Source organism: Ischnura elegans, chromosome 12 (assembly GCF_921293095.1).
Source record: "Ischnura elegans chromosome 12, ioIscEleg1.1, whole genome shotgun sequence".
Classification (NCBI taxonomy): Eukaryota; Metazoa; Arthropoda; class Insecta; order Odonata; family Coenagrionidae; genus Ischnura; species Ischnura elegans.
In genome coordinates this window covers 42,132,539-42,158,227 of record NC_060257.1, presented here as the reverse complement: position 1 = coordinate 42,158,227, position 25,689 = coordinate 42,132,539, and the positions used below count along the sequence as shown (strand labels likewise).

Below are 25,689 nucleotides of genomic sequence, written 5' to 3'. Positions count from 1 at the left end.
TAAATTTCTCAGAACTCTGGGGGGGGGTTTATACACTTAAAAAATCTACCCGAACACTGGACGAACATCTAAAAAGGAGGACCTATCCAGATGTCTGGTCACCCAACACATGGACCCTGAAACATGGACATACCCAGCGAGGGGCCGCAGCCCCCTTAGAAGCTAAATTAAATTTAGCTCAAAACAAAAGCATTATTTTATATCCATGAAAAGTGATGTTAACATAAAAAGATGTAATTAAAATAAATATATTTTTTTAGAAAAAATAATTTTAAACGCTAATAAAATGGTTATAATTTTCTTGAAATTTTGGTTTCCTTAACCTTTTCTGTGTTACAACTGGAATGAACAGGGCTTGCCCCCGTCTAGTTTTGATCCTGGGTACACCCTTGCCCTCAAAGAAATGATTGAGAGGGGATAATAACTTGCCCTGCTCCAACATATAAAAAAAGGATTTTACCTCCTCGGCATATTTTTGCACACACAGTTGAAGACTTGATCTAGCCACTGCAGTTGAAGGATTATAAGGCCTTATGAGGCACCTGTCGCTCAGGAGATGTAAAATAACTGAAAACATTAATGTGATCCATTTCAGTACGTTTAATTCAACTGATAATTATTCTATCGAAGGTATCCATTTAAAACACAAATACATAAAAGACAAAAATACTTATCAGCAAAATACAAACACTCCATTAAATTTTCGTTTTATTTATCACATGATACACAATCGCATACAAAGATACAAACATACAGTCTCTTCATTAACATCACATAATAGGTAACAATATTTAGAATCCATGAAGACATCAACCGAGAACCATGGGGGTGGAGCCGCCTGCTATACTGCTGTTTGGCATAGTAGTAACAGGGCCACTTGATGGTACCAGAGCAGCACTCATACCCGTCTTCAGCAAACTAAACTCTGATACGAAAATATCACCTTGGAGGCTATCGAGGGTTTTCTTGGCTCTCCAGTAGATTGCAGTGATGTTTTCGGGAGAGCCTTTGTGCATCTCAAATTTAACATACTCCATCCAGACATCTGGCAAAAAAAAGTAAAAGTGCAAGGTAAGAAAGTATTTATTTCATCCACCACTTGGACAAACAGTTTTGCTTGTAGGTCCGCTCACAATGAAGGAATAAAAAATCGAAGAAAAAATTCCCAACCAATTTCATTATTACAGTGGACCCTCGTTAAAACGAACAACGTTATTACGAAGTTCTCGTTATTACGAAGCAAATGTTTGGTCTCGTCAAAAAGGCCTAACCAATCTATAGAAAAAAAGTTATAACAAAATTTTCTTTATGACGAAATTACGAACTTCAGTCCCGGTCCCAGCGGTTACAAAATGAACTTATTGCAAAGTTCCACAAAAAAGCAACGGATTTAGGCGGATATACACTGCGCTACGTCATCTACTCTACGCTAAGTTTTAATAATCGCGCCATGTATAAGTTCTTCTTGTGTACTGTAACCAAGATTTTGGTTCTTTTTTCAGTAAGAGATACTTCAACATGAACGCAACATCATATAATAAGCCTCATACCTGTGGAATTATGGTGACCCACTCCTTAACGCTCGTAGATTGGACGTTCAGTTAGTCCTCTTCCTATGCACATTAGATTTACAAACTCTCAGAGAAACAAACATTCGAACAATTCAAGAGTGGCTGAATTTTCAAATTTGGCACCTTTGGGGATTGCCGATGCGACATGACGTGGCATAGAGGAGCTCTCACTTTGGGCATAATCTGAACAAAGAAACATTTAATCTGGAGTGAAGTCAGGAACTGCTCAGCGTTTTGCCCATTCTTTCTTCCGGCGGACAGCGATTGTTTTCGGTTCCGGCTACGTTGCAAGCTAGATCAGTTGGTCGCAATCGTGAGTTAACACACAATTGTGATGTAGTGTTGCATTCTGCAGGATAACAACTCTCCTCGATGCCTTGTATAGGTTTATCAACTTACGAGCAAGGTCTCAGAACGCATCATCTTCGTATATCTAGGACTTGCGCATAATTTAATCACATATATTATACACTTGACTCTGAAGATTATATGTGCGGGAGATTGAAGAGACAAGAAATTTTGAAAAAGTAATTTTTTTTCTTTCGATGAATCCCAAAAGAAACGTTCATATGAACTCTTTAATACGAACCTCCGGTTTTTCGGTCCCGCGAACTTCATAATAACAAGAGTCCACTGTAACAGCCATTTAAACATTTAGCTGGAATGGTCATTTTAACTCTTCAAGAAACAAGGATTATGTTTACTAATTCACATGCCACTTTTACAGGCTTTATGCAATGATATAATCAGTCTTTAGTTAAAAGAAAAGGGCATCATAACTTTTTATATTAATAGTTCTCAAACATTAATTTTAAGTCTTCCTCGATTAACTTTACAGGTTTCTGTTGAGATAACTCTGAGATAAAAACAATTATTCAATACTTAAAATTTGAATTAGTAATAATCTGCTGGTGTGTTAGAAAAGATTCAGAATGATTGTGTGAGTTGCTAACCATGTTTGATATTGCGCTCTATGTGGATTTTCCTTTATGGCCTAAAGAGGGAAGTGAGGGATTTGCCCCTTATCCTGACACCTGTCGGAACAATTTTTCATTATCTAATGCTTTCCTGGGACCAAGAGGCTACAAACCCGGCCTCACTTACTGACACACCAACCAACGGGTATCATCGTTATCATCAAGATGCCTGACGGTGGAGCCTATTTTCCTGGCGACCTGGGGTACGTTACTCTGCGCTCTCGTGGAGGCTAATTATCTTTTCCATACAGTCCACTCTTTTTTTGTTTTAATTATGAATTGTCCGGCAATTCTGTAGCTCTCTCGGATTCCGGCCAATTGCAGACCGAACGAAGGACAAACCATTTGTTTGAATATCGCTGCACAACTGTCTTCGGGCCACGTCACATGCTGCTCGACGGCAGACAGACTGACCATCACTTCACTCGCTTACTTTCCCTCCGTGTGTAAGGTTGTGCGGAGCGAGAGACATACCTGTGGCCTCGACTACTCCGGTGGAGAAGGCGTCGATCCAGTCACATGTTCAAGACTCTTTCATTGTGTTGCTTTGTGAACTTGTATCGTAATACCACCATTATAGTTGTTTTTTAATTAAGTGAAACGTCAAATTTCATTTCAGTTACCTCAACCACAGAATACTAATCCTTTAAGTATTCTAGCGTCATCCGAGATACTGGTTCCGTTTGCAGAACTGCAGAATCGATGCGCACACCATTTATTTCAGTTTATCGATTTTTATCCTTTCTAACCCATATGTTAGTTAAGGAAAATCTAAATGCTTCAACACTGTATACTCACCAGTATTAGATTTCCCAAACTGGTCACATGCCAATTCAAAGCACTTCCTGGCATGCTTCAGATTCACCACCGGCTGCAACCCTTCCAGGTAGGCCATCTTGGTGTGCATTTCCAAGCACAATGGAGGTTGGACACTGATTTGATCGTAAACCTTGCGGGCAGCAGCAATACCTGATAGGAAATGAATTTGACAGGTAAGTTGAACACTTTTAACATAACACTTACAACAACATGACATTCCAACAAAATGAGGCATGGCATGAACAAAATGACCTCCAGTGATTAATGAACAAATAAATCATGACATGAACTATTTGGTTTGCACAGGCATAACATTAGGGGATGGATAATGTGGTTTATTAATATCAGTGGTGGATACAGGTGGGGGTGCAGGGGGTGGGGCTGCCCGTATTGCCAAAAATTGCAGAACCACAATTATAACTTCTTTATATCATAAGATGGCATTGCCTTGTATATGTGAGCAATAAAATTTATTAAAATTTTCTTGAACTCAGCATGTAACTTGATTATTTTTTATTATGATAAAAGTAGGGATGGTCGGATCGGATTCCTCATCCAAATATCCACAGATATTGCCCTTCATCGGATATTTTGGATCCAAATTCGCTGAATACATCGTATCTGGATTCGAAACTTGAAATTTATGCTTCAGCGAATACAGCATCCCATAAGAGGAAGTGGATAGAGTTCCAATCCTACTTTTGCATGCACCGTTGCACTGCAATGCTTGTCCCACTCATGAACCATTTTGTTTAAAAGCTCTCGTAGGGATTGTGCAACAGAATTTCAGCAGCGGAAATTTTTACGTTAAAATACGACAAAAAATTATTTTAATTTCCAAACGCAAGCATAACAGTTTAGAACCTGAGCATGTTATGATTTTATAGTTTTTAAAAATAATTGAAAGATTATAAAAATGATATATTATCTGAAAATATATACAAAATGTGTATGTAAATCTAAAAAGTATTCCATTGATTTTAAGCTAGGTTTACACCTGCGAGAAAAGTTGCGACATAAGTTGCGCGAGTGGTGTCGCATAGTGTAAACTCACAATGCAATTTTTCCCGAGAGTTGGACGCGAGTTCTTTTGCGAGCTCTCGCGCGAGCCAGTGTCACTGTTGGTTGCGACAGTTGGTATGAAATCCGTTTACATGTGACAGCATTCGGTGCAATTTCAACTCGCGGAAGTGGTCCCTCCCGTACCGTGGTCAGTAGCTTTTTAACAATGCCACGAAGTAGACGTGCGCAAACTGCCGCTACAATAGTGTTACTTTATTACCAGCATAGAGCACGTAAACAGAAAAAAGGAAGAGGAGTATCTGGGTTAAGGAATGGATTGATAGAAGGCAACATTTGAGAGCTTTCACGACTTTAAGTAAATGAGTTACAAATAGACGACTCTCTAGGAATTTCATCAGGATGTCTACTACAGAGCTGGAGAATCTGCTCTACTTTGTTGGGCCATAAGTCCAAAAACAGGACATAGTTTTGAGGGAATCGATATCAGCGAGTCAGCGGCTGATAGTTATAACCCCACGTTTTCTTGCCTCTGATAAGTATAATCGTTTTTATTCGTTATATTGGCCTGTTTACGTATGTGCAAATATCCACAGTAACCAAACGGATGGCACAGTGGTTCCAATTGCGAATCTAGCGGGACAAAATTATTTTTCTCAAAAAACTTAGATCTTTTGTCGTGAAAACATTCAGAAATGCCAAATTATAGACAAAAACACAAAATATCACTATTACAGGTCTTTTAAAGGTGGTTTTTATGAAAAAATTAATTTAATTTGCAAAATAATTTCATGTTACTTAACAATTGAGAAATATGAAGAAAATCATAAAAAATTGTATAGTAATGCGCTTTTCTTAATTTAATGAACTAATTAATTTAAAAATATGCTTTTAAACACAGGATTTAAACGTAAAAGCGTTTTTCACCGAAAGTGAACTGCGAAACGTTAGTCACCTTCATAATTATTACTCTCCCAACTCTCCTCATCTCCGACTCCACGTCCTCCAACTCTTTAACATTACTCATTTCATTAGGCGCAGGTAATATTGGTTCCCTGAGAAGCTGCCTGGCATCCATCGAGAGGGAATAACAATGCCTTGGGTGCAACGAACTAATACTGAAAACATAAGGTCAGATGTGACTAATTGTAGGTTAAAAACATCTCTCATTGTGTCCTTTCTGGAGTATTTTAGCGCGTGATTTTCTTTGAATTTCCGAATATGCTTATTCCTTGCTTCTTGGGCCTCTTCGGAAAGCAATGCAATGGGGGCCATCAATCACTTTTGTCCCATGAATTATAGTTTAAGTATCGTGAAAGGCATGTAATACCATGAGTATGGCGCATGTACATTTCTTCTGTTTTTTTAGCATACTTCTCAAATTCACTTGTATTTATGGAGAAACCACAGGAAAGTGCGCTAAGAATTGTTCCAAACCAATGAAATAATTCCACCTCTACTCAACTAATGCCTGTTGAAATGTCAGGATTCTTTTAACGTCAAAATTGTGTTACTTTGTACAATTTCTTCCCGTTTATTTCGATGACCAAGGGCATCAGTGGAGATATCTGTGCCTTTATCTTTTGCACTTCTTTTCCAGTTACCTCATAACTTTCATCTTCCAGAAATAATTTAATGGGTCTACAATACCTGATCGAAGACGGCCTGGTATTCTGCCATAAGATGTTGTTTTTATCATTTGATTTTAGCGGAAGAGGTAACATAGAAATGGAAAACATATAGGAATCATCCACTGAACCTGATTCCTTCCGAAATACAAATCTCAGCTTATACTGCTTGTGGCCACTACTTCCATGTTAACTCCACTTAATTATCATCGTATATTTGAATTCATTACCAGACCGAAGGAAGTTATGAATGTTTAATTATAATTTTCTTCAAATTTTATAAGAATAGCTAATACTAGTAAAGTAGTAAAATTGTCCATCCCAATCTACTTGAGAGAAAATTTGTGCCACTGAAGTGGTACCATGCATAGTTATATGTTTGGCGCTGTACTATCTATGCACTATCTTCGTCATACAATCTCTATTTTTAGGTGACTCTTATCATTCTCTGATGTATTCATTCTTCTTGCTAATGTCACGCAAAGATTCCTGATTTTTCACTCGGTTTCTGTAATCTTTCAGGGTCACATTCCACCATATTTCGCTTTCTTCATATAACGTAATAAGTTTTTTTGCCTCCAAGTCCGACCATTTGTAACTACTGCACAAGGGGATTTTCCATCCTTTTCCCTTCATCCATCAACAAAACAACATGACACAAAAAACAAACAAAAAACAACAAATTACAGGAGACTCGAGAGACAACACAACTGCACTTCAGCCCAACTTCCGCAAAAGTGTCGGGAAATATCTCCCGCGGTTTGATCAGGTGACAGTGCGAGCGCGAGAAATTGCTAGAGCTAAGTTTCATGTTTAGACCTGCGAGTCGAAGTGTCAGACACTCCGCCGCCCAGCTCGCGACACTGCTCGCGACAACTGTCGCGACACTGCTCGCCGACCCGTTTACACTTGCAATTTTGACTGTCAGACAGTAAACTCGCGCAATTTCTCGCAGGTGTAAACCTAGCTTTATGTTACCATAATAATCTTGAATAACTACTTTGTTTCATAGCATGACTTCGACAATGCATTTGGAGGCGAAAATATCCGAAGATCCAGCTCCAAAAATCAAGGATCTGATCCGGACCCGAAAAATATCCTGGATCCATCCATCCCTTGATAAAAGGAAAGGTAACTCAAGATATCTTATGCACCACCCCCTTGAGGTTTTTTGTGTATCCGCTACTGATTAACATCTGAATGTCATAATGTGTCCCATCAAATAATTTTCGAAATCAGGCCTAACATGGAGCATTAATAATACAAGTACAACCATGCTATCACCACTAAAAAGATCACGAACTGGCGAAGAAAGCTCTCGTTGAGTCCGGGAAGCACTAAAATAACAGAATAAATGCGTAAACAATAATATGTACCGTATAAGCGTGTGTAAGGGGCGCACCCCTATTTTGAGCATCGAAGCTATAAAGAAAAAATTTTGCGGCATTTTTTTTTAATCCTATCGTGCGGTGTTGCAGACGTATGCCTGGAATTTCGACAGTTATCGAAATTTCCTCTTTTAACGCTGATTGAAAGAGAAAATTTTGATAACTGCAGCGGTAATAGCGGCATAAGAGGGAGTAGAAAGAGTTCCGATCCTCTCTTCGCATACGCCGTTGCTCTACAATGCTAGTCCTACTCACGAAAAATCGGGGCAATCTCAGCGCCGCAGGATAATAACCACGTCGTAGATTTAACGGAGCTACACTTGGACCTCCATCAGCTAATGCCTCTGCCGTTTTTTTTCCTTTCCGAGACCCCACAGGAAAATATCAAGTTACAGGGGAAAAATGGTAACGTGTTTCATCCCTACCCCATCTTACCAACTGACCTTTTTCGGTCTACCACGTTCAATTCTCCTAGTTTCTGGAGGCCAAATATTAGGTGAGTCACCTACTGAGCTCGAAGATATCTGGATATCTTTCAGCAATTGTATGACACCCACGTGGTTTTAAAAAGAATGAGACCTAATGCGACGTATATCTGACGGCATTTAAGTTTTTTGAGCTCTAATTGATTGACACAAAGATTTGTAGTTAAAACAAGGCTACTAATATTCAACATAGTCCATACAGCCTCATATTAGCGTCTGAAGATGATTTTTGAAAAATCAGGAGCTCAGCGTAATGGAAATTGCTCGGCATGACAGATGTTGACTATAAACAGGAATGTCCTTCAAAAGTACGCGTTTCTCTACGTTTGATAAGCGATTACTATATGCAGTATAAATGCGACGGGATGCCCACTCGTGGCAGTAAATTTATCGCGCGCTCCGGAGCGAATAACCCCGCGTGATCTTTTCCATATTCACCTCTGGGGTACCGACGAGACAGCGCGATGTTTTCAATAAATGCAAACAGGAGCATTTTAAAAATACGTCACTAAGGGAGAAACTCCCCTGCCTGCCGCTTGATTTTGACCCAGGGTTTCAGATGACTGACTCACGCTGAAAACCAAGGCCACTCAAGTTCCCCTCGGACTTGCGACCGGCGATGGGGGGAGGGGAAGATTAAAAGTTTGTGTAAGAGGCGCACCCCCATTTTCGGCTGCAATAGCTGGGAAAAAAGGTGCGCCTCTTACATGCGCGTATACGGTATGTATATTGTTTGTTTTAGGTAAATTATGAACATTGCAAGACATTTAAGAGAGAGTTTGCATTATCCGTGTTTTCTGATTATTCATGCTGTCTCTCCCCATCATTAGCCCGGATAATTGGAAGTCTTCCATAGTTTTCCCCAAATGATAAAGGTTGTTTGAACTTAGGTGCTTACATCTCTTGCTCCATGCATCTCATAATAATGTCTGTAATGATCACAGGTTCTCCCAAATACGATCATTTTGATGTACAGGCAATCCTCGACTTTCGTACACTCAGCTTCCGTACAATTCACACTTTCGTACGTTCCAAATTGACACCTTTTACTTGAATTTCATACCCTAAATTTGGACTTTCAAGCATTTGTCCGTAATTTTTTGTGATTCCTGCAATGTTTACTATGCATCCCAACATTCAATTGTTCCATATGGAAGTATATGCAGACAATACGAATGTATACGGTTGAGGGAAGTGTTGACTTTAATCAAGGTGAATTTTTTTAGACAGACACTACTTGCTATAGGCTCCTATATCAAGAGAAGAAGAAAGCTCTAGTTCAGCCTTCATTGGAGAGATTTTTCAAAAAAGTTGACGAGATGCCATCACACAGCTTTCTTTTTCTTCAGTAACGATATTGCACGAAATATCATCTGAATTCCGTATGTCTTTTGTCATTTTTGAATAACATGCAAAATATACGCGATCCCGAGATATGATGTCACAAGATTTCACCCCCAGAGCAATATCGGGAAACCGAGCGTACGCAGTGGAAGGAACTTTTTGACCTCGCTAAATCCGATTTGTTTTACATGTAAAACATAGGTCATTTGGCGGTACAAAGACTATCACTCGCAAAAACGCGATTCTCATAAATGCTGTACTCGTAAAACTGGGCTTCCACTGTAGCTGGCAAACAACGGCAGATATGTCTTTCCCAGTTCCAAGGTACAAGAAAAGACGCAACAGTTATCAATAAGTTGCTAAACTTTGTAATTAGAATTTGAAATTTCAAAATTATTCCCTCAGGGTAATTAGGAAAATGATATGAAAAATTTTGGAATTTTAGTGTAAAAATTTAAAGGCATCGAGAGTGAGGATTCAACAACTGCATTTTGTCATTCATGCATCATGATAAGTCTATTTATTTAGAATGGACATTTTAGAAATTATCAATTCGACTCGAGAACAAAAAGCACTACTCGCACATCCCTATCTTTTATATTTTCAATGAAACAAGTTTCACTGGCAACTCACCGACATCAGTGGAATGTCAACTTAAACACTTCGGGGAAGTTTCACTTGGTACCCACAACTGATTTCTTTTTTTTTTTTAACTTTTATGTACATTTTCTGCATATTTTCCAACAAACAGATAATTTCCAATCTCCCATCACTTCTCTTTTTCCCAAATTTGTCAGCAAATTAGTATTTTTATTAAGACATTGAATTTCCATCATTTTCTTAATTACTCAGAGGTAATAATTTTGAAATTTCAAATTCTAATTACAAAGTTTAGCAACTTATTGATAACTGATGCGTCTTTTCTTGTTCCTTGGAACTAGGAAAGACATATCTGCCGTTGTTTGCCAGCTATAACCTTTGTATTTAGTACAAAATAAAATATTTGAACAACAGACTGCTATACGTAGTTTTGAATCTAATAAGGAATTTTTCCCAATAGAATCGAAATAATAACTACATAGTATTATTATAATGACCACTCACCTTTGGAAAGTACAAGCCATTCTATGTATAAAGGTTTTAATGCCGAGGCAATAGCTGGTCCCCTATTCAGGGCATCTTGGAAGAGGGATTCGACTCGATCCGTATTACCTCTAGCCTGCAGAGAACAAAAACATATGTTAGACAGGTAGAATTTTCATTCAACTCAATTTCAAGGTTTCAGCCATCTATTAAAAGATACAGGGAGAGTATATTTAAATAGTTAATCACTATAGGGAAATAGATTATCCACACACAAACAAAATAGGAAAACAAGTTATGTTTCTGCTGCAAGGAAAACTGAGAATAATGGAAGAATAGATAACTATTAAAAGGAAAAAGGTTCACATAAATATGAATTGATGAAGCCATTTAAAGTATGTGCACATTTCAATCATTACCATTGCTTTAGTTTCATGAACCAAAGTCATTGCCTAAAAAACGTACATTATATAAGATCACAGGGTATTTAATTCCATTCGTATGATGCAGAAGAAATGTGTGATAAGTGATAGTTTTCAACAACATAGCTTTTCGTTCATAAATGCTATAATATTTACATTTGACGATCAAGGACCAAAATTTGCAGCTATTGCGTAATATCTTAATTTTTGGGTCAAAACTGCAGACATGTACTTTGACTAATTCAGAAAAAATGTTTGTTTTTCAGTCTATTTTTTTCTACAGCAGACACTAAGATTAACAATGCATTTTGATGTTTTGTGGAATTTGTAGCCTCACAACAACTGAATATAAATATTTTTATATTTAACCTCACAAAGAGAAATCATCATACCTGTGGTATGTCATCTACAAGCCAAGTAACAGTTTACTTAGTGTAATATCTTCTTTTGCAAAGGGAAAATCTCGGAAACCTTTAGCTTCAAAAATAAAAATGTACGAGCAAATCACGATAAATGCCATCAACTGGTCAATGTAGGTTTATATGGAGTGTTTCAGACATGCATGATGAGAGCAGCTTAAGAGCCAAGTTGTTAGAATTCAAAGTGGAGAGTTATAAAAGAATGATGAAGAACAAATGGATACATGCGGCAGTCATACAGAGAACAGGAGAAAAGTCCTTTCAAAACCTTCAGAATAGAACAGGGTATAAATCAACCACATCACGATGCAAGATGGTTGTTGAAAGCAACTGATATAGGACAATTGGAAGGGAACATCCACAGAGGAAGACCTCAGATAAAAATATAGTACACCCTTTGATTTACTCTTATTTTCCACAAGTGTTCCTATTCTTGCCCTATTTTGAAAGCTCTTGCTATACTATCCGTAAGAGGATAGGACTTTTCTTTAATAGGTCTTAGTAAAAGACAGTCATTCAGCATCACCTGAGGCTCTGAAAAATATTTTCAATAAAATTTTTATAATTCTTAAAAATGATGATCAATTAAATAAACTCGCTGATTTATTAATCAAATTAATCTATATATGTAAAAGAAAGTCGAAAATCGTGTTAGTTAGAACACTTATAACTCGAGAACGGCTGCACCGATTTCAATGAGATTTGGTTCTTTGGATTCGTCTCAGGCGGGGTTAACATATAGGCCATTAAAAAAAGGATAATTTCACAAAAAAATTCATCTCTTTCATATGGACATGCTTTTAGGAGTTATAGTAACACAACAATTGATAAGTCGGTCAAACTACAAATTAAATAATTTGTTTTGTTTTTACCACTTTAATAACTGAATTTAGTAACAATATAACATTTTAATTACTAAATATATTCAAAATATTAATTAAATTGAAATTACATTTTTAAAATTTAATTCGAGCTGATTGTAAGCCCAGCCGTGGCCCAGCTCGAGTTGACACTTCACTACCGTGTTTGTAAACAAATCTCCAAGCAATTGTTGACAAACGGTAATGTCCGTGTTCCGAATCAAAGATGGTTGGTTTAGCGAGCAAGAACGAAGATGTGGATGACTAAAACGAGGTAAATTCAAATAGTTCGTACTCTGCATGGATTCGAATCTTTTAAATGTGTAACAAACGAAGACGAAATCACCAACTATCTATCTGAATATTTTAAGTCCTTGGACGTACCTGGCTTACCAAGGCACGATTTACAGAAAAATGTAGTTTCTGTGCTCATGATCTTTCGAAGCCTAAACCAACCATAACTATCCAACGGAACGTGTGTGATCATTATAAAATTGGTGATGAATGTGATTCACGCAACTTTACTCAAAGGAAAATTCAAAGGTTAGGAAGTCCTCATTCCGTAGATTCCATGATCTCAACTCATATGCCCTTTTGAGCTTAAACGTATCCAATTTCAAATTCGTTATGCATTCGTGATAACGATTAAAAAATCGCATGGTCATTCTTTCAGTTTTTGTGTTGTTTGTGATCATGTGCTAATGAAAACCCATGATTTTCTCATGGTCAATTTAGCGTGCTATGTTCACGAGTCGATAAACCATCCTCTGTATTTCTTCCTTCGCTTCAAGTGCGTAGCTAGGATAGGGGGTTTTGGGCGCAGCTAATACCACGGGTCTGTAGGGTATAGAAAACTCGCTAAGGTAAGCGGGAAGTGTGGGGGCACTTCCCCCAGACATTTTTTAAGATAAATGGTTCAAAATAGTGGGTTTTGTGGCTGTGTGAATAGTTAAATATGTTTTGTTTGTTAGTCATCCGTCCCCCTAATATTAATAACAAAATCTTTCATAAAAAATTCTCTAAGCTCTTGGGGGGGGGGAGGGTTTATCCCCCAAAGCCTCCCCTCGCTGCGTCACTGCTTTGCTTCGCTATATTTATTTAGCTTCATCCGCTTCATCTTGCGCCTGATACAAAACAAAAACTGTTGTTTATCAGAAGGTGGTTGACGCAAGACATTAAACCCGAATGTGTAGGGCTCACCGTGGTGCGTTTACGCATGCAGTACGTTTACGCAGTGCATTTTTTCCAAACAGAGATACTAAAACTGGCGCGCCTTAAGTCATTTAATGCGAATGCTGCTTCATAGGGGCTTTTCTTGCACGATTTTGAGCATCAGTCAAGCGTCGGTCTGGGGTTGTGTCAACCTGCCCTCTGAAAGGGCTAAGTGTATGCAACAGACTTGGACCTAAAAACATTTTTTTACAGCTAATAACGCAAATAGCCAACAACTGAATGCGTATAATTTTTATTTCATAAACTGCTTTATTAAACCACAATGCCCAAAATTTCTTAAGCCAAAACGTAAGAAAATTTGTTGAAAAAAATCCGCGTAAACGTGCTCCGATCCACCCCATGTTGATTCAATAAAGAAAATGTCTTTCTGACAAGCAATTTTGGTACTCATTTACGTAGTTTTATTGAATTTGTATCCTTATTTTATTATAATAAATTAAACATGATTAAAAACGATACAGCCGCTCTTGATTTATAAAAGGTGTAAGTAAACTGTAAGTTCATTGATTGTTAGGCGGTACGAAGTTCGCCGGGTCAGCTAGTAGTTTAATAAACTTCAGTTGCATTATAAACATTCTTTAGTCTTCTTTCTACCATTTTCAAAGTTTTTTATGCCTGTGTACAAGAGAGTTCGCCTAATTGGGGCAGCCGCTTAATTGGGGCCAAGTGCACAAGTCCTGATATGTCCCAATTAACTGGAATCTACTGTATTTATATTGTTCCCCTAAATAGTGCTAAAATTATGAAAATCTGATGACGAGCTATACTTATCATTGCACGATTTGGCATTGGCAGTCCACAACGAGCTAGAATTGTCATTTCAGAGAAAGGGGCTAAGGATCTTAAAGTCTTTTCGTTAAGTCTTTTAAATCAAGGTCTTCCCAATTTTCTGTACATCTACATCTATATAATACACCGCAAGCCGCCTAAAAGGCGTGTGGCAGGGGGTGTTAGGACACCAGCTGTTAAACAAAGCATTCCTTTGGTTGTATGAATTGTATTTCCATCCCAAATGGTCCATCCTAGTGCTGAGATGGGTAGAGATTAGAGATGGTCGGATCAGATACCTTGGATCCAAATATCCGCAGGTATTGCCCTTCATTGGATACTTCGGATCCAAATTTGCAGAAGGCATCGAATCTGGATTCAAAATTTTAATTTAATGCTGCAGTGAATGCAGTGTCCCATATGAGGGAGTGGAAAGAGTTCCAATCCTACCTTCGCATACGCCGTTGCACTGCGATGCTTGTCCTATTCATGAACCATTTTTTTTAAAGCTCTCGCTGGGGTTATGCAACAGAATTTCAGCTGCAGAAATTTTCAAGTGCAACATCCACCTCACGGCAACTGAAGCATTTGAGGGTGAAACACAAGTCATTATGCGATGAGAAAGTGACAAAATTCGGGGGAAACTTACGTGAGGGATATTAAAATTCAGTATATGGTTTATCTGAATATTAAAAACTATTTTCATATCCAAACGCAAGCGTAACAGCTAAGATCCTGAGCGTGTAAATATTTTATTGCTTTTGAAAAATAATTTGAAAGCTTATAAAAATTATTTTTAATCAGTAGAAATATTAAAATGTGTATGTGAAGCTACAAAGCATTCCTTTGGTTGTATGAACCCAGAAGAAACTTGAATAATTACTTTGTTTTATAGCAGGAATTCGAAAATGCATTTGGATCCAAAAATATCTGAAGATCAAGCTCCTAAAATCAAGGATCCTATCCAGATCCAGGTCTGAAAAAATTCGTGGATCCATCCATCCCTCGTAGAGATAGTGAAGCTAAAGGTTCCTGAGGTTTCGCCTCCTGGGACAAAGTGAATGCAAGGTGAAGAAGAAACAACTATGACCTTCACCTGAGTGTAGTGTAGCATAAATTTCCATATTATCACTGCGTCAGGAATGTCGCCAAGTTGACTGCTGGCTTGAGTGAACACCACTTCCGTCATAGGTGTCTTGGCCGGTGGGCCACTTGAGGAGGGCTGACTGGCGTTCGGATTATCCACATCCATTGCTGTGTTCTCCTTGCTTTCAGTTGCTTTCGAAGCTGAAACAAAAATACACAACAAATGAGTACATTAGGGTGTCTGACTATTCCCTTTTCCATGACCACACCTTACACCACCAAATATGTACATACATCCTTGTTATCACCGCTAAAAAGATCGCGAACTCACAAAGAAAGCTCTCAATGAGTCCGAGAAGCACTCTAAAATAACAGAATAACGGCATAAATAATACAGTAAAACCTCTATGTAGTGAACCTCTTTACATCGTAAACCTCCATACTTCATACAACCTCTACGGTCCCGTCAGATTTACATGTAAATTTATAGGCAAACCTCTATATAGTGAACCTCTTTTTCGCGAAAAACCTCCACTTATCATACCAAGGAGACACCCCCGAGATGGCCTAACTACCTCCTCAAATCGTATCGAGACCACTAGACCCCATTAATGCAGCCGCGACTATGTACATGGAATGACAATTTCAGCAATAAATGTTTCACATTTTATTTTTTTCTTATACACCTTTAATATGCTGTAATTTTCACGTTAACCATTAGTTACGGCCATTTTGTTCCATATGAGAGCATACCTAACAGTAAATGAGAAAAAATGTATCCAACCATCCTAATCATTTTAAGTGACTATTGAATTAAGAGAGATCACATTGTTTTCTCTAGAATCATGGTAAAAATCATGTGACAGTACTCACTTTCTGTTATAATTTAATAATAAATACATGTTCACTAATGCATGCATGTTTGTTTAAACACATATATATAATGATTTAAAAGAAAGTAGTACCTTTCATTTCCAAAGTATATGAAAAAATGGTGCATATCACTAAAACCTCTCTATAGTGAACCTCCATTCATCAAATTTCCCAAATTTTGGTCCCCTCCATTACGATGTGTAGAGGTTTTACTGTAATATATTGTTTGTTTTGATACAAATTATGAACATTACAAGACATTTAAGTGAAAGTTTGGGTTATCCGTGTTCTCCAATTAATCGTGCCGTCTCTCCCCATCATTAGCCCAGATAAATGGGAGTGTACTCTAGTGCTAAAATTATGAAATTCTGACGACGAGCTATACTTATCATTGCATGATTTGGCATTGGCAGTCCACGACGAGCTAGAATTATCATTTCAGAGTAAGGGGTTAAGCATCTATTTTTAATCAAGGTCTTCCCAATTTTCTGTATTTCCATCCCAAATGGTCCATTCCCCTCATAGCAACGAACCTCTCAGAGACGTTTCACTATGGTCTCGAATATCACGTGTGTCTCACAGATGTCTCGGAGATGTAATCGTGAGACGTTCAGGAATTAAAAAAAAAAAGTATTCAAATGCCATCAATGCCTTCCATATATGTATATTTTTTGGTGCAAATCTGCAGTTTTGATTATTAAAATCACGACATTTAATATGGGTTTCTAATTTTCAAAAGGTCATCCATCACAAAATTTGTTGCTAAAAATGATCGAGAAAAGTAGGCCATATAACTGTATAATTTAAATTTAATTATTTTTTGCCTAAATTTAAAGCATACCATAGTACAAAGTCTAATGAGACATCTCAGAGACATATCTGAGACGTTTCTTGAGACATCTCAGAGACCATTTTTTTTGGACATAGTGACATCTCAGGGAAGTCTCTGAAGCTCACAGAATGTCTCTGAGACGTAGTATGTGATATTCAAGACATCTCATAGACATATCCGAGACATATCATCATACTAATTTGTTATTTACTTTTTTTTTTTTTTAATACTGTTTGTCTGACACTATTGTTATAATAAATTGTCGCCTTGATTTCTTGTGATGGTTGGTCAGTTACTCCGCAGTATGATGTTTTCCCTTGCGTTGGTGTTGTTTTGCCGAATTGTCTGTGTGCTGACGGCGGTTTACAACGAGTGAATGTTTTGTATTTCTTTTCATTTTTTGTTTTTCTCTATGAATGTGATGTCACCCTGAACTTGTGTAAGCTGTACAATTATCTTCTCAAACATATTCTTGGATCAAACATATTATTGAGTTTAAAATTGTGTTAAATTTGAGTGTTATACCAATCTGTCATTTATCTTATTTGAAAATATTGTCTGTGTGACTTTATTGTCATAATAAATTGTCACCTTAATTTCTTGTAGTGGTTAGTCTGTTATATCGCAGCATGATGTTTCTCCTTTCGTTGGTATTGTTTTTGCCTAATTGTCTGTAAGTTGGCGGCTGTCCACAACGAGTGAATCTTATGTGTTTCTTTTCATTTTTTTTCTTTTCTTTTGGGAATGTAATGTCATGCTGAACTTGTGAAAGTTGTGCAATGGTTTTCTCATGGACCACAGGCCCACGAAATAAACGAATTTATTATTATTATATCTCTGCTATGTGGATCCCAGTGCTGAGATGGGTTGAGATTAGAGATGGTCGGATCGGATACCTCAGATCCAAATATCCGCACATTGTAGTGTAGTGTATTTGAGCCAGAGACGGTTGACTCGTTTCACAAAACATTTTGAAAGCATCAAGTTCTCTTACCGGTTGCTTCACCTCCGCTGCCGCCGTGAGTCATGTGATGCCTTAGACGTGACATCCACAGCTCTACGGACTGGGGAAGCCTCTCTGTGGCAGCCGCAAGGATCCTCGCCACCTTCTTGTGCTGGCTCGCCGCTCCCTTCACCTTCTTCCCTTTCTTGCCGGCCCTGCCAGGGCCACCAGCATTCGCAGCACCTGCTTTGCCCTTGCCCTTGGCCCCTTTGGTTCCCTTCTTTCCCTTCCCACCTGCGGACCCTGGCGTCGTGGGCAGAGCACTCTGATTGTCCCCTTGAAGCATATCCACCTGACAGAGGAATCATTGCACACAAAACATAAAAATACCGTTTGGTTTCCACAGAATATAAGAGGGCAATTCCATTTGTGACAGAATAGGGAAGATTCCTTCACCAAAGAAAATGAAAGGCATTGATTGTGATTCGTTACCCACCATTACTGCATTCATAATATACAAATTATTTGGTTTTAGAAATACCGGTTTAGACAAATGGCAATGGTCAATATTAACCACATTTGAAAAAAGGCCAGATTGGCGCCCATGCGGTGCCACTCCACGTGACGTCACAGGGACCTAGATTCTATACGAGTAGATAGGAGTTTTACATCATCTGAGATTACCAAGGCATGCATGGGGCACAGATCTCAGGGAAACATGTCTTAATAACCACCTATTAAAACTGCCTAAGGCCGGAAAGTTACCTGCGTTTGATAAGGTATTAATAATCCTTATTTAAGACAAGCGCTACCTGCTACAAGCCTGCATCGTATCAGTGCTCAAAGCCTCGCCCCGAGGTCATCTCACTCGGCGGCAGCAGGAACCAGAATGACGTCACATAGGCTTTTCCCATCACTCATACTTAGCCGTCGCGTTTTCGCACGCTTGAAAATTTTCACTTTTCAATTTATCGCAAAAATAGATATTGTCATTTAAAAATCTAAAAGCGTTAAATCCGTGCTCCAGGAGTAATAATCTTTCGATTTAGGCAATAAAAATATAATAGGAAACCACCCCATTACTTTAGAAATAACTATGCAATAGGATGTAAGAATTTAAAGAAAAGGTTAGTGAAGAGTCTGATCTGGAGTGTAGCTCTCTACAATGCAGAAAAGTGGACTCTAAGGAAAGAAGACGAGAAAGGTAGTAGGTCTTATTGTGCACTGAAGAGGGAAGTGCAAAAGTGCAAAATGTAAGGGGAGGCTCCCGGGATTCTCCTTAAGCACTCCATGGAAACCTACCTTAATCGGTAGAATACTTTAATAATAATATACAAAAGGATATTTCGATTAAATTGTAAAATACAAAAGAATTACAAAACTTCTAACTGTACATGATCAAAAAACATTTATGAAGGTGATGTTCATTTACAGAAACAAATTAATCCTCAAAATACCTTCTAAATATGCCCAAAATTAACATGTGATTGAATTACTGTTAGGTCAACCTCCTAAGTGTAATGATTTCAAACATCTTCAAATCTCTGTTAATCGAAGTATAATTTAAAAACTTTTAAGCCTCTGAATAATGCTTCAAATACTGATTTCTTAAAATTAAATCATTTAGCTGTTTGATTTATCAAAATAAAATATTTCCGCCCTAAATTTTAATTTGAGAGAAAAAGTTGACATTTTCATGGAAATCCCCAATATCAGATGCCAACAGAATACTTTCCGAAGACTTTTTTTTAGCTAAAATTGGTCTTATGTTGGAAATGACATGAATGCCGGGTAATGAATTATCTAAAAGCCAAAATCTAGCCTTAAATGTTGCTATGTCCACTGACAGTGGCGGAACTAGGATAGGGACAAGGGGGGGGGGGCTAAGCGGGGGTTAAAATTCCAGTATTAATGGGGGTTGGAGAAAAATTACCATTCTATCTAGCATAAATTGGAAACTCATAGATCTGCCACTGTCGACTGACACAGATCTGCACGGTAAGGTTCACACTCTTCATGCCAAGCAGGTGAGGTGCAGATTTTCTTTGATTACGTCCTTCGCACAGCACAGGCATAATCAATAAAGAAAATCTGTATCCCATCAGCTCAAGGATCTGAGTTTAAATTCAGGTAAAGGCAAATGATTTTCGTTTCGTGGTCTTTTCACGCTTAAAAATCTCCAGAGGGAACACCAAATTTACTCTCATGAGTACACAGCAATTTTAATGCAAATAGAAATTGTATTCCTACTGTCTAATTAGAGGTAATTTCTAATGAAAAAATGCTGATTGAAGAGTTAAAGTAACGAATTTAATGGTTTATCACAGAAAATGCTACTTAGTTCCTATCTAGGTCCAGTTAATCTTCGCATCTGATTTATATTGTCCCTTGATGACAATGTATCTTAAATACATAATTTTTACATCTCTTGCACATAATATCGACCCAAAAATTTTGTGCCCATAATGCAAATGTTAAGCGTGATGTCCACTTGCAAAAATCTCTTCCACTTCAGATGGCTAATATAAAGCTTTCAGTGGATAATTTCTCCAGATGTTAGAAATACCATTATTGTAATGCATATTGAATACCTGGGGACTCAGGCATGACATATAAATGCCACTAAATGGAAAGCTTAGAAGCTATATATGCAGCAATTTATAGTGTGAGCACCTTAATGTACACCGGCAGGTGACTTCACAAAAGTATGTCACTGGCCAGTCCACCATTACCGTATTCCTCCGAATATAGTCCCCCCCCCTAATTTTGAGGCTTGAGTTTTGGGAAAAAATTAAAAAAATGGGTTTGAATATAGTCCTCCCCTTAACACGTTGCATACGGATGGCGAGAATTCTCATCATTTTTTTCCGAACGTTCCGGACGGATGACGAAGATTCTCGTCATTTAGGCACGTCAACCTTAACAATTATAAAGCGTACAATATGTATTCGTTAGTATGCTTTCACTTGTTGATCATTATTCATAATGAATTGATGCATCATAACGTTTGATTGGGTAAAGCTATATTCTAAACATTAGCTTCAAACCAAATTTTTAGCCATGTTTAAACCAAAGGCATTACGCCCTAATAGGCACATATTTCCAAATCGGTGTTCCTAGGAATTTAAATACCCCGGTACTCAACGTGTTAACTTTTATCACGGGCATTTTTGGAAAAAAAGGGGGGACTATATTCAGACATATAGGGTATATCCTTAAAAAGAACCTTCTCAGTGTTCCCACCAGACTTACCCACATCAAATAGTATCTCTCCGTCATCTTCCGTGCGTTGTGAGCGGCTCTAAAAGCTTGAAGGACCAGTTTACGCGTGAACCGTGGCAAAGGATTTACCGGCATGCTCCCACTCCTTCCAGAGCTTCCCTCACCACCGCTGTCTTTCAACCTTCCAGGACCTGCCTCTCCGTTACCCAGAAGTTCCAACAAACACTCAATGTAAAATGCCCACATTCGTTCAGTGTCCAATTGCTTCACTGCCGCATCGTAAACAGCACAACAGCTCCTGAGCAAATAAGGGAAAGAATTAGTAGGAGAGCAGCCTTCAGAGATAAATATCATCTCAGCCAAAACATCACAAAGCCAAGATGATAGGGTAAGGTAGGCTGATGTTAAGAGGATTGAAGGGTTAATTATGGGGTCATTCCATGTCAAATCAACCAATATTTTGACCAAATGACACCCATTGACTCGGATTTTCATGAAACTTGCCATGGTCATACATTTTGATATGATTAGAAATTGTGTGCAATTTTAGCCTCCAATTGTCAATTGTTAATGAAATATGAGCAATTGAAATTTGGGTGTGACCCCTAAAGTGCCGCTACCTGCAACGCATGGTGATTTTTATTTTCATCCATAACTCCATTCCTGTGAGATGAAAAGGCATTATTTTTTTTTCTAAAGCTAAGTGGTCCATAATGATCCCACGATTATCATTAAATATTCACTGCATGAAGTAATTCAGCTACAAAAAAATAAAGTTTACAAACCTGCCAGTGTAGGTACTGCCACCATCAGCCAAGCAGTAAAAAATGTATATTCACCTGATTCTTTGCTTAAAGGACATCTTTGGCTTCTTCTGTGCTTTCGTTTTCGTTGGCAGCTTAGGCAGTGCAGCTGAAATGGCGTTGGAAGGGCCTTCAGATGAAGTGGCACCTAAAATACTGAGTGGAGTGGACCCACTGCCCGAGGTTGAGTTGGCAGCATTCGTGGTGATCGGCGAGTATGAAAGTCCCTCCAATTCACGCCTAGCCATCGTGTCCCAGGTGAGTTCTTCATTTGGGAAAAATGTCAACAGATCACTAAAAAGAGGGAGAAAATTAAAGATTAGGACAAGAAGCAATGTGGATACATATAAGTTTGAAGTAAACTCTGATCACTAGAGCAATTGCTTTTTGCGACCAGAGAAGTGATCACTCAAGTGATCATTTTTCTGAATCACATGGTCCCTCCCGCCGTCGCTTCTCGCATCATTTCCGATATCACAGCTCTATGTCGTTACTTATGTAGTTCCCACGATTGTCAAACGTTGCGCTGCAATCGCTCCACACGGGCATGCGTTCCGATTGGCTGATATGGGGTTTCAGTGACGGTTTCATCGACGGAAAAAGCGACCAGATGAGTGATGAAAAAAGTGATGGGGATTCCACATCCTTGGAGTAATTGCAAAAAACAATTGCACGCGACAATCATTTGCGAGTCATCACTTGAGTAATTGCTGGAGTGATCACTCGAAAATGATGAAAAAAATGATTGCGTGATTCAGGCTTAAGGAATAGGTTAGTTAGCACAGGGGCCCAGCCAGGAATTGAGGCTGGGGGGGGGGGGGGGTTTAAGGTGCAACTAATACCGGGGTGTGGAATACTCACCAGGATAGGCGGTAGGTGCGTGATTAATAAATTGCGGAATTTTAAGATAAATGGTTCAAAATGGTGAGTTTTACGGCTTTCTGAGGGATATTTTGTTAATACTTACGCTATTCAATTAGTAATATAAATCCAATTAAGTAAAATGGATTAAACTTAAGCATTTCTCTGAGCTCTGGGGGGGGGGGTTTTGGGAGGCTCGCTGCGCCACTGAGTTAGCACACATTGTGTTTAAAATTACAGTAAGTCCTCGATGTACGAACTAGATGCGATCCGAGACCTAGGACGTAAGTTTATAAACCCACAGTCCGGCCACCGAGAGTTGTCCGATGACAGGAAGAAAGGTTCTAGTTCGGGGTAGGGTGTGAGGTTGCCAGGTAAGAAAGCGAAACGCCTACATCACTTGTAAACAAAAGGGTTCTGCGAAGAAGGGAGCTGGAAGGGACGAAGAGGACCTTAAGGAGGAATTCCTTGTTTTGGAGATTCGAATTAAGGGCTTGTTTTGGTAGTTCAGGCTTGTTTTAGTGCTTCATAGGCATGTGACAACGTTGTATGACTAGGCGAGGGTGTCAGGTGCATTTTTGGGGCAGATATTGGCAGCAAACTGTGCTGACCAAGGGTTCCCTGCTCCTTTTGCGCTGTCATCGGACAACTCTCGCCAGCCACACTGTATGCAAGGCATCAAGGAATACGGTTATCTTGCAGAATGCAACACTACATCACAATTGTGCACTAACTCACGGTTGTGACGAACTGATCTAGCTGGGCGTGCGACTCAGCCGGAGCCGAAAACATAATTCTCCGTGGTAAGGAAGAACAGGCAAAACGCTGAATAGTTCCTAACTTCACACCAGATTCAAGAATACTTTGTTCAGATTATGCCCAAAGTGCAAGTTCTACTACGCCACACCGCGTCGCATCAGCCAAATTGAAAGGTGCCATTTTTGAAATTTGAAATTTTTGAATACTCATATATCTATGAAAGTTCATAAATCAAATGTGCATAGGAAGAGGACTAACTTTAAGTCCAATTTATGAGGAGTTATGAGTGGGTAACTATGATTCCACAGGAACGAAGCTTACTGTATGATGTTGCGTGTAGACTGGAGAAAGAACCATTATTGATGATCTAGGGCACATTACACGAGCAGAACTTAAACGTTGCGCATTTATTAAAACTTAGCGTAGTGTATATCCACCTAAATGCCATCGCTTATTTGTGGAACTTCGTAATAAAGTTCTTTTTGTAACTGCTGAGACCGGGACTAAGATTCGTAATTTTGTAATAACGTTTCTTTTACCATAGATTGCATAGGCCTTTTCGTCGGGACCAACGATTTGCTTCATAATAATGAGAACTTTGTAATAACGTTGTTCCTATTAACGAGAGTCTACTGTAATAGGCCAGAAAACAAATGTTGAACTGACAACATTTCATGAGAAATGAATTTGAAATAAAAGATTACGAATTCCATGTCGGAGCAAAAAGTCATACATAATTCTTGGGAATAAAAATTCATGCATAATTCCCAATTTTACTGGTCGCTGGACAACCTCTAATGCCAATGTACCCTTTCTCTCCACCCTTACTTCCCTAACCTTCCCGATGGAACACAATACTTAAGCTGTTGGCCATCTCCACTAATGCCATACCATATCTAGAATGCCTATTAAATGACCTTGATTAAAAAAAAACTTACTGGATGATTTTCTCTTGAAGGTGCTGCGTGAAATCAAACTTCTTTGTGAGAGATAGCATGCTAATGATGAACCCAACTTCCTTAACTTTCTTCACCGATGACTCGTACATGAGCAATGCCAACTTTCCTTCCATGACCTAGAAAATTAACAAAATTGAAAAAAATTAATACACATAAATGATTAAAAAATACTGCAATGCTTCTTTTTAAGGTTGCATTCCGTAAGTCTCCAAGGCCAGTTGCTCCCAGAAATCGTTTTTTTAATTTGTGGATAGACCATGAGATTAATGAGGAATTTCCAAGAGGGGTAGGAGAGAAGAGAAGCCTTCTGAAAACCTTAGGTAGACAGTTTTATTGTACCTACAATGTACACTTGAGGACCTCAAATCCGGAACGCTTGGGACAAAAGGGTTTCTGGATTTCTGGTCTTCATGGTATACAGTGCAACCTCGATATAACGACACCCCACGGTGCACTAATAAACACTCGCTATAGCGAATTGTCGCTTTACCGGAGGTGGAGCAAATAATAGCCAATATACCTGTTGCGAACAGATATACAGGAACAGGAGAGGTGCGGCGACAGATAAACATCTATCCGATAAACGTAAGCATAAATCCAGACGAAAGGCGATGTTTTTTTGCATCACTAAATTTCCTTACTCAAATAACGACTAACTATTCAAACAATTTATAAGCGCCGCACTGAATAAAAATCATGCAAAGCATTGTCTCGTCAATCATTATATTTATCGAACGACAGTTTACCACATAAATTTGAGACTGAGCACTCCATTTACTTTATCAGATCTTACATTTAACAGATCGCTAGCAATTACAGAGGTTAAGGAGTCTTGATGAAAGTCTTCCGGCGGTGAAACCCTCGCTATGGCAAGAGCCAACACCGAAAGGGTCTCGTAAAAACGAATTTTTTAACACGCTTATTATAGGGTCAATTTACGGTGCATCGGCTATCTCTTGTAATAGCAGGGGTGTCGCTATATCCCGTACTCGCTTTAACGAGGTTCCACTGTATTTTGTTAATAAATTAATTTATAAATGCGTTCACGCTCTTGTGCTAGATCCCTACGTGTCCCTGCCTAGGTTGTTAGCGTATGTTCAGAGCATGTGCTTACTTCCTACTCGTCACAGAACAAGGCTCGGACTGCAAACTTTATGTTAACAAAATTAAATTTTATTTAAACTGCCAATGGTCGAAAAGCTTCCTTCGTTTGATAGGGTGTTAATAATCCTTCTTTAAGCCAAGCTCAACCTGCTAGTAGCCTGCATCTTAGTGGTGCTCATAGCCTCACACCAAGGTGGCCTCACACCGTGACCGCCAGAACCAGAATGACG

The 25,689-nt window shown here is 38.6% G+C and overlaps 1 protein-coding gene across 2 annotated transcripts in view; it reads right to left on the bottom strand.

Annotated features, from left to right (window-relative positions):
• Positions 1 to 580: 580 nt before the first annotated feature.
• The window catches only part of LOC124169155 (U3 small nucleolar RNA-associated protein 6 homolog), a 34,543-nt gene continuing 9,434 nt past the window's right edge, over positions 581 to 25,689 (bottom strand). For both annotated transcript variants that reach the window (XM_046547662.1, XM_046547663.1), the window contains exons 4-11: positions 24,335 to 24,471; positions 21,813 to 22,070; positions 21,004 to 21,271; positions 17,803 to 18,103; positions 15,114 to 15,304; positions 10,337 to 10,451; positions 3,347 to 3,517; positions 581 to 1,045 (exon numbers count right to left, since the gene is read on the bottom strand). In XM_046547662.1, coding sequence (XP_046403618.1) covers positions 810 to 1,045; positions 3,347 to 3,517; positions 10,337 to 10,451; positions 15,114 to 15,304; positions 17,803 to 18,103; positions 21,004 to 21,271; positions 21,813 to 22,070; positions 24,335 to 24,471 — 1,677 coding nt within the window. In that variant the 3' untranslated portion in view covers positions 581 to 809. The remainder of the gene's footprint in view (positions 1,046 to 3,346; positions 3,518 to 10,336; positions 10,452 to 15,113; positions 15,305 to 17,802; positions 18,104 to 21,003; positions 21,272 to 21,812; positions 22,071 to 24,334; positions 24,472 to 25,689) is intronic.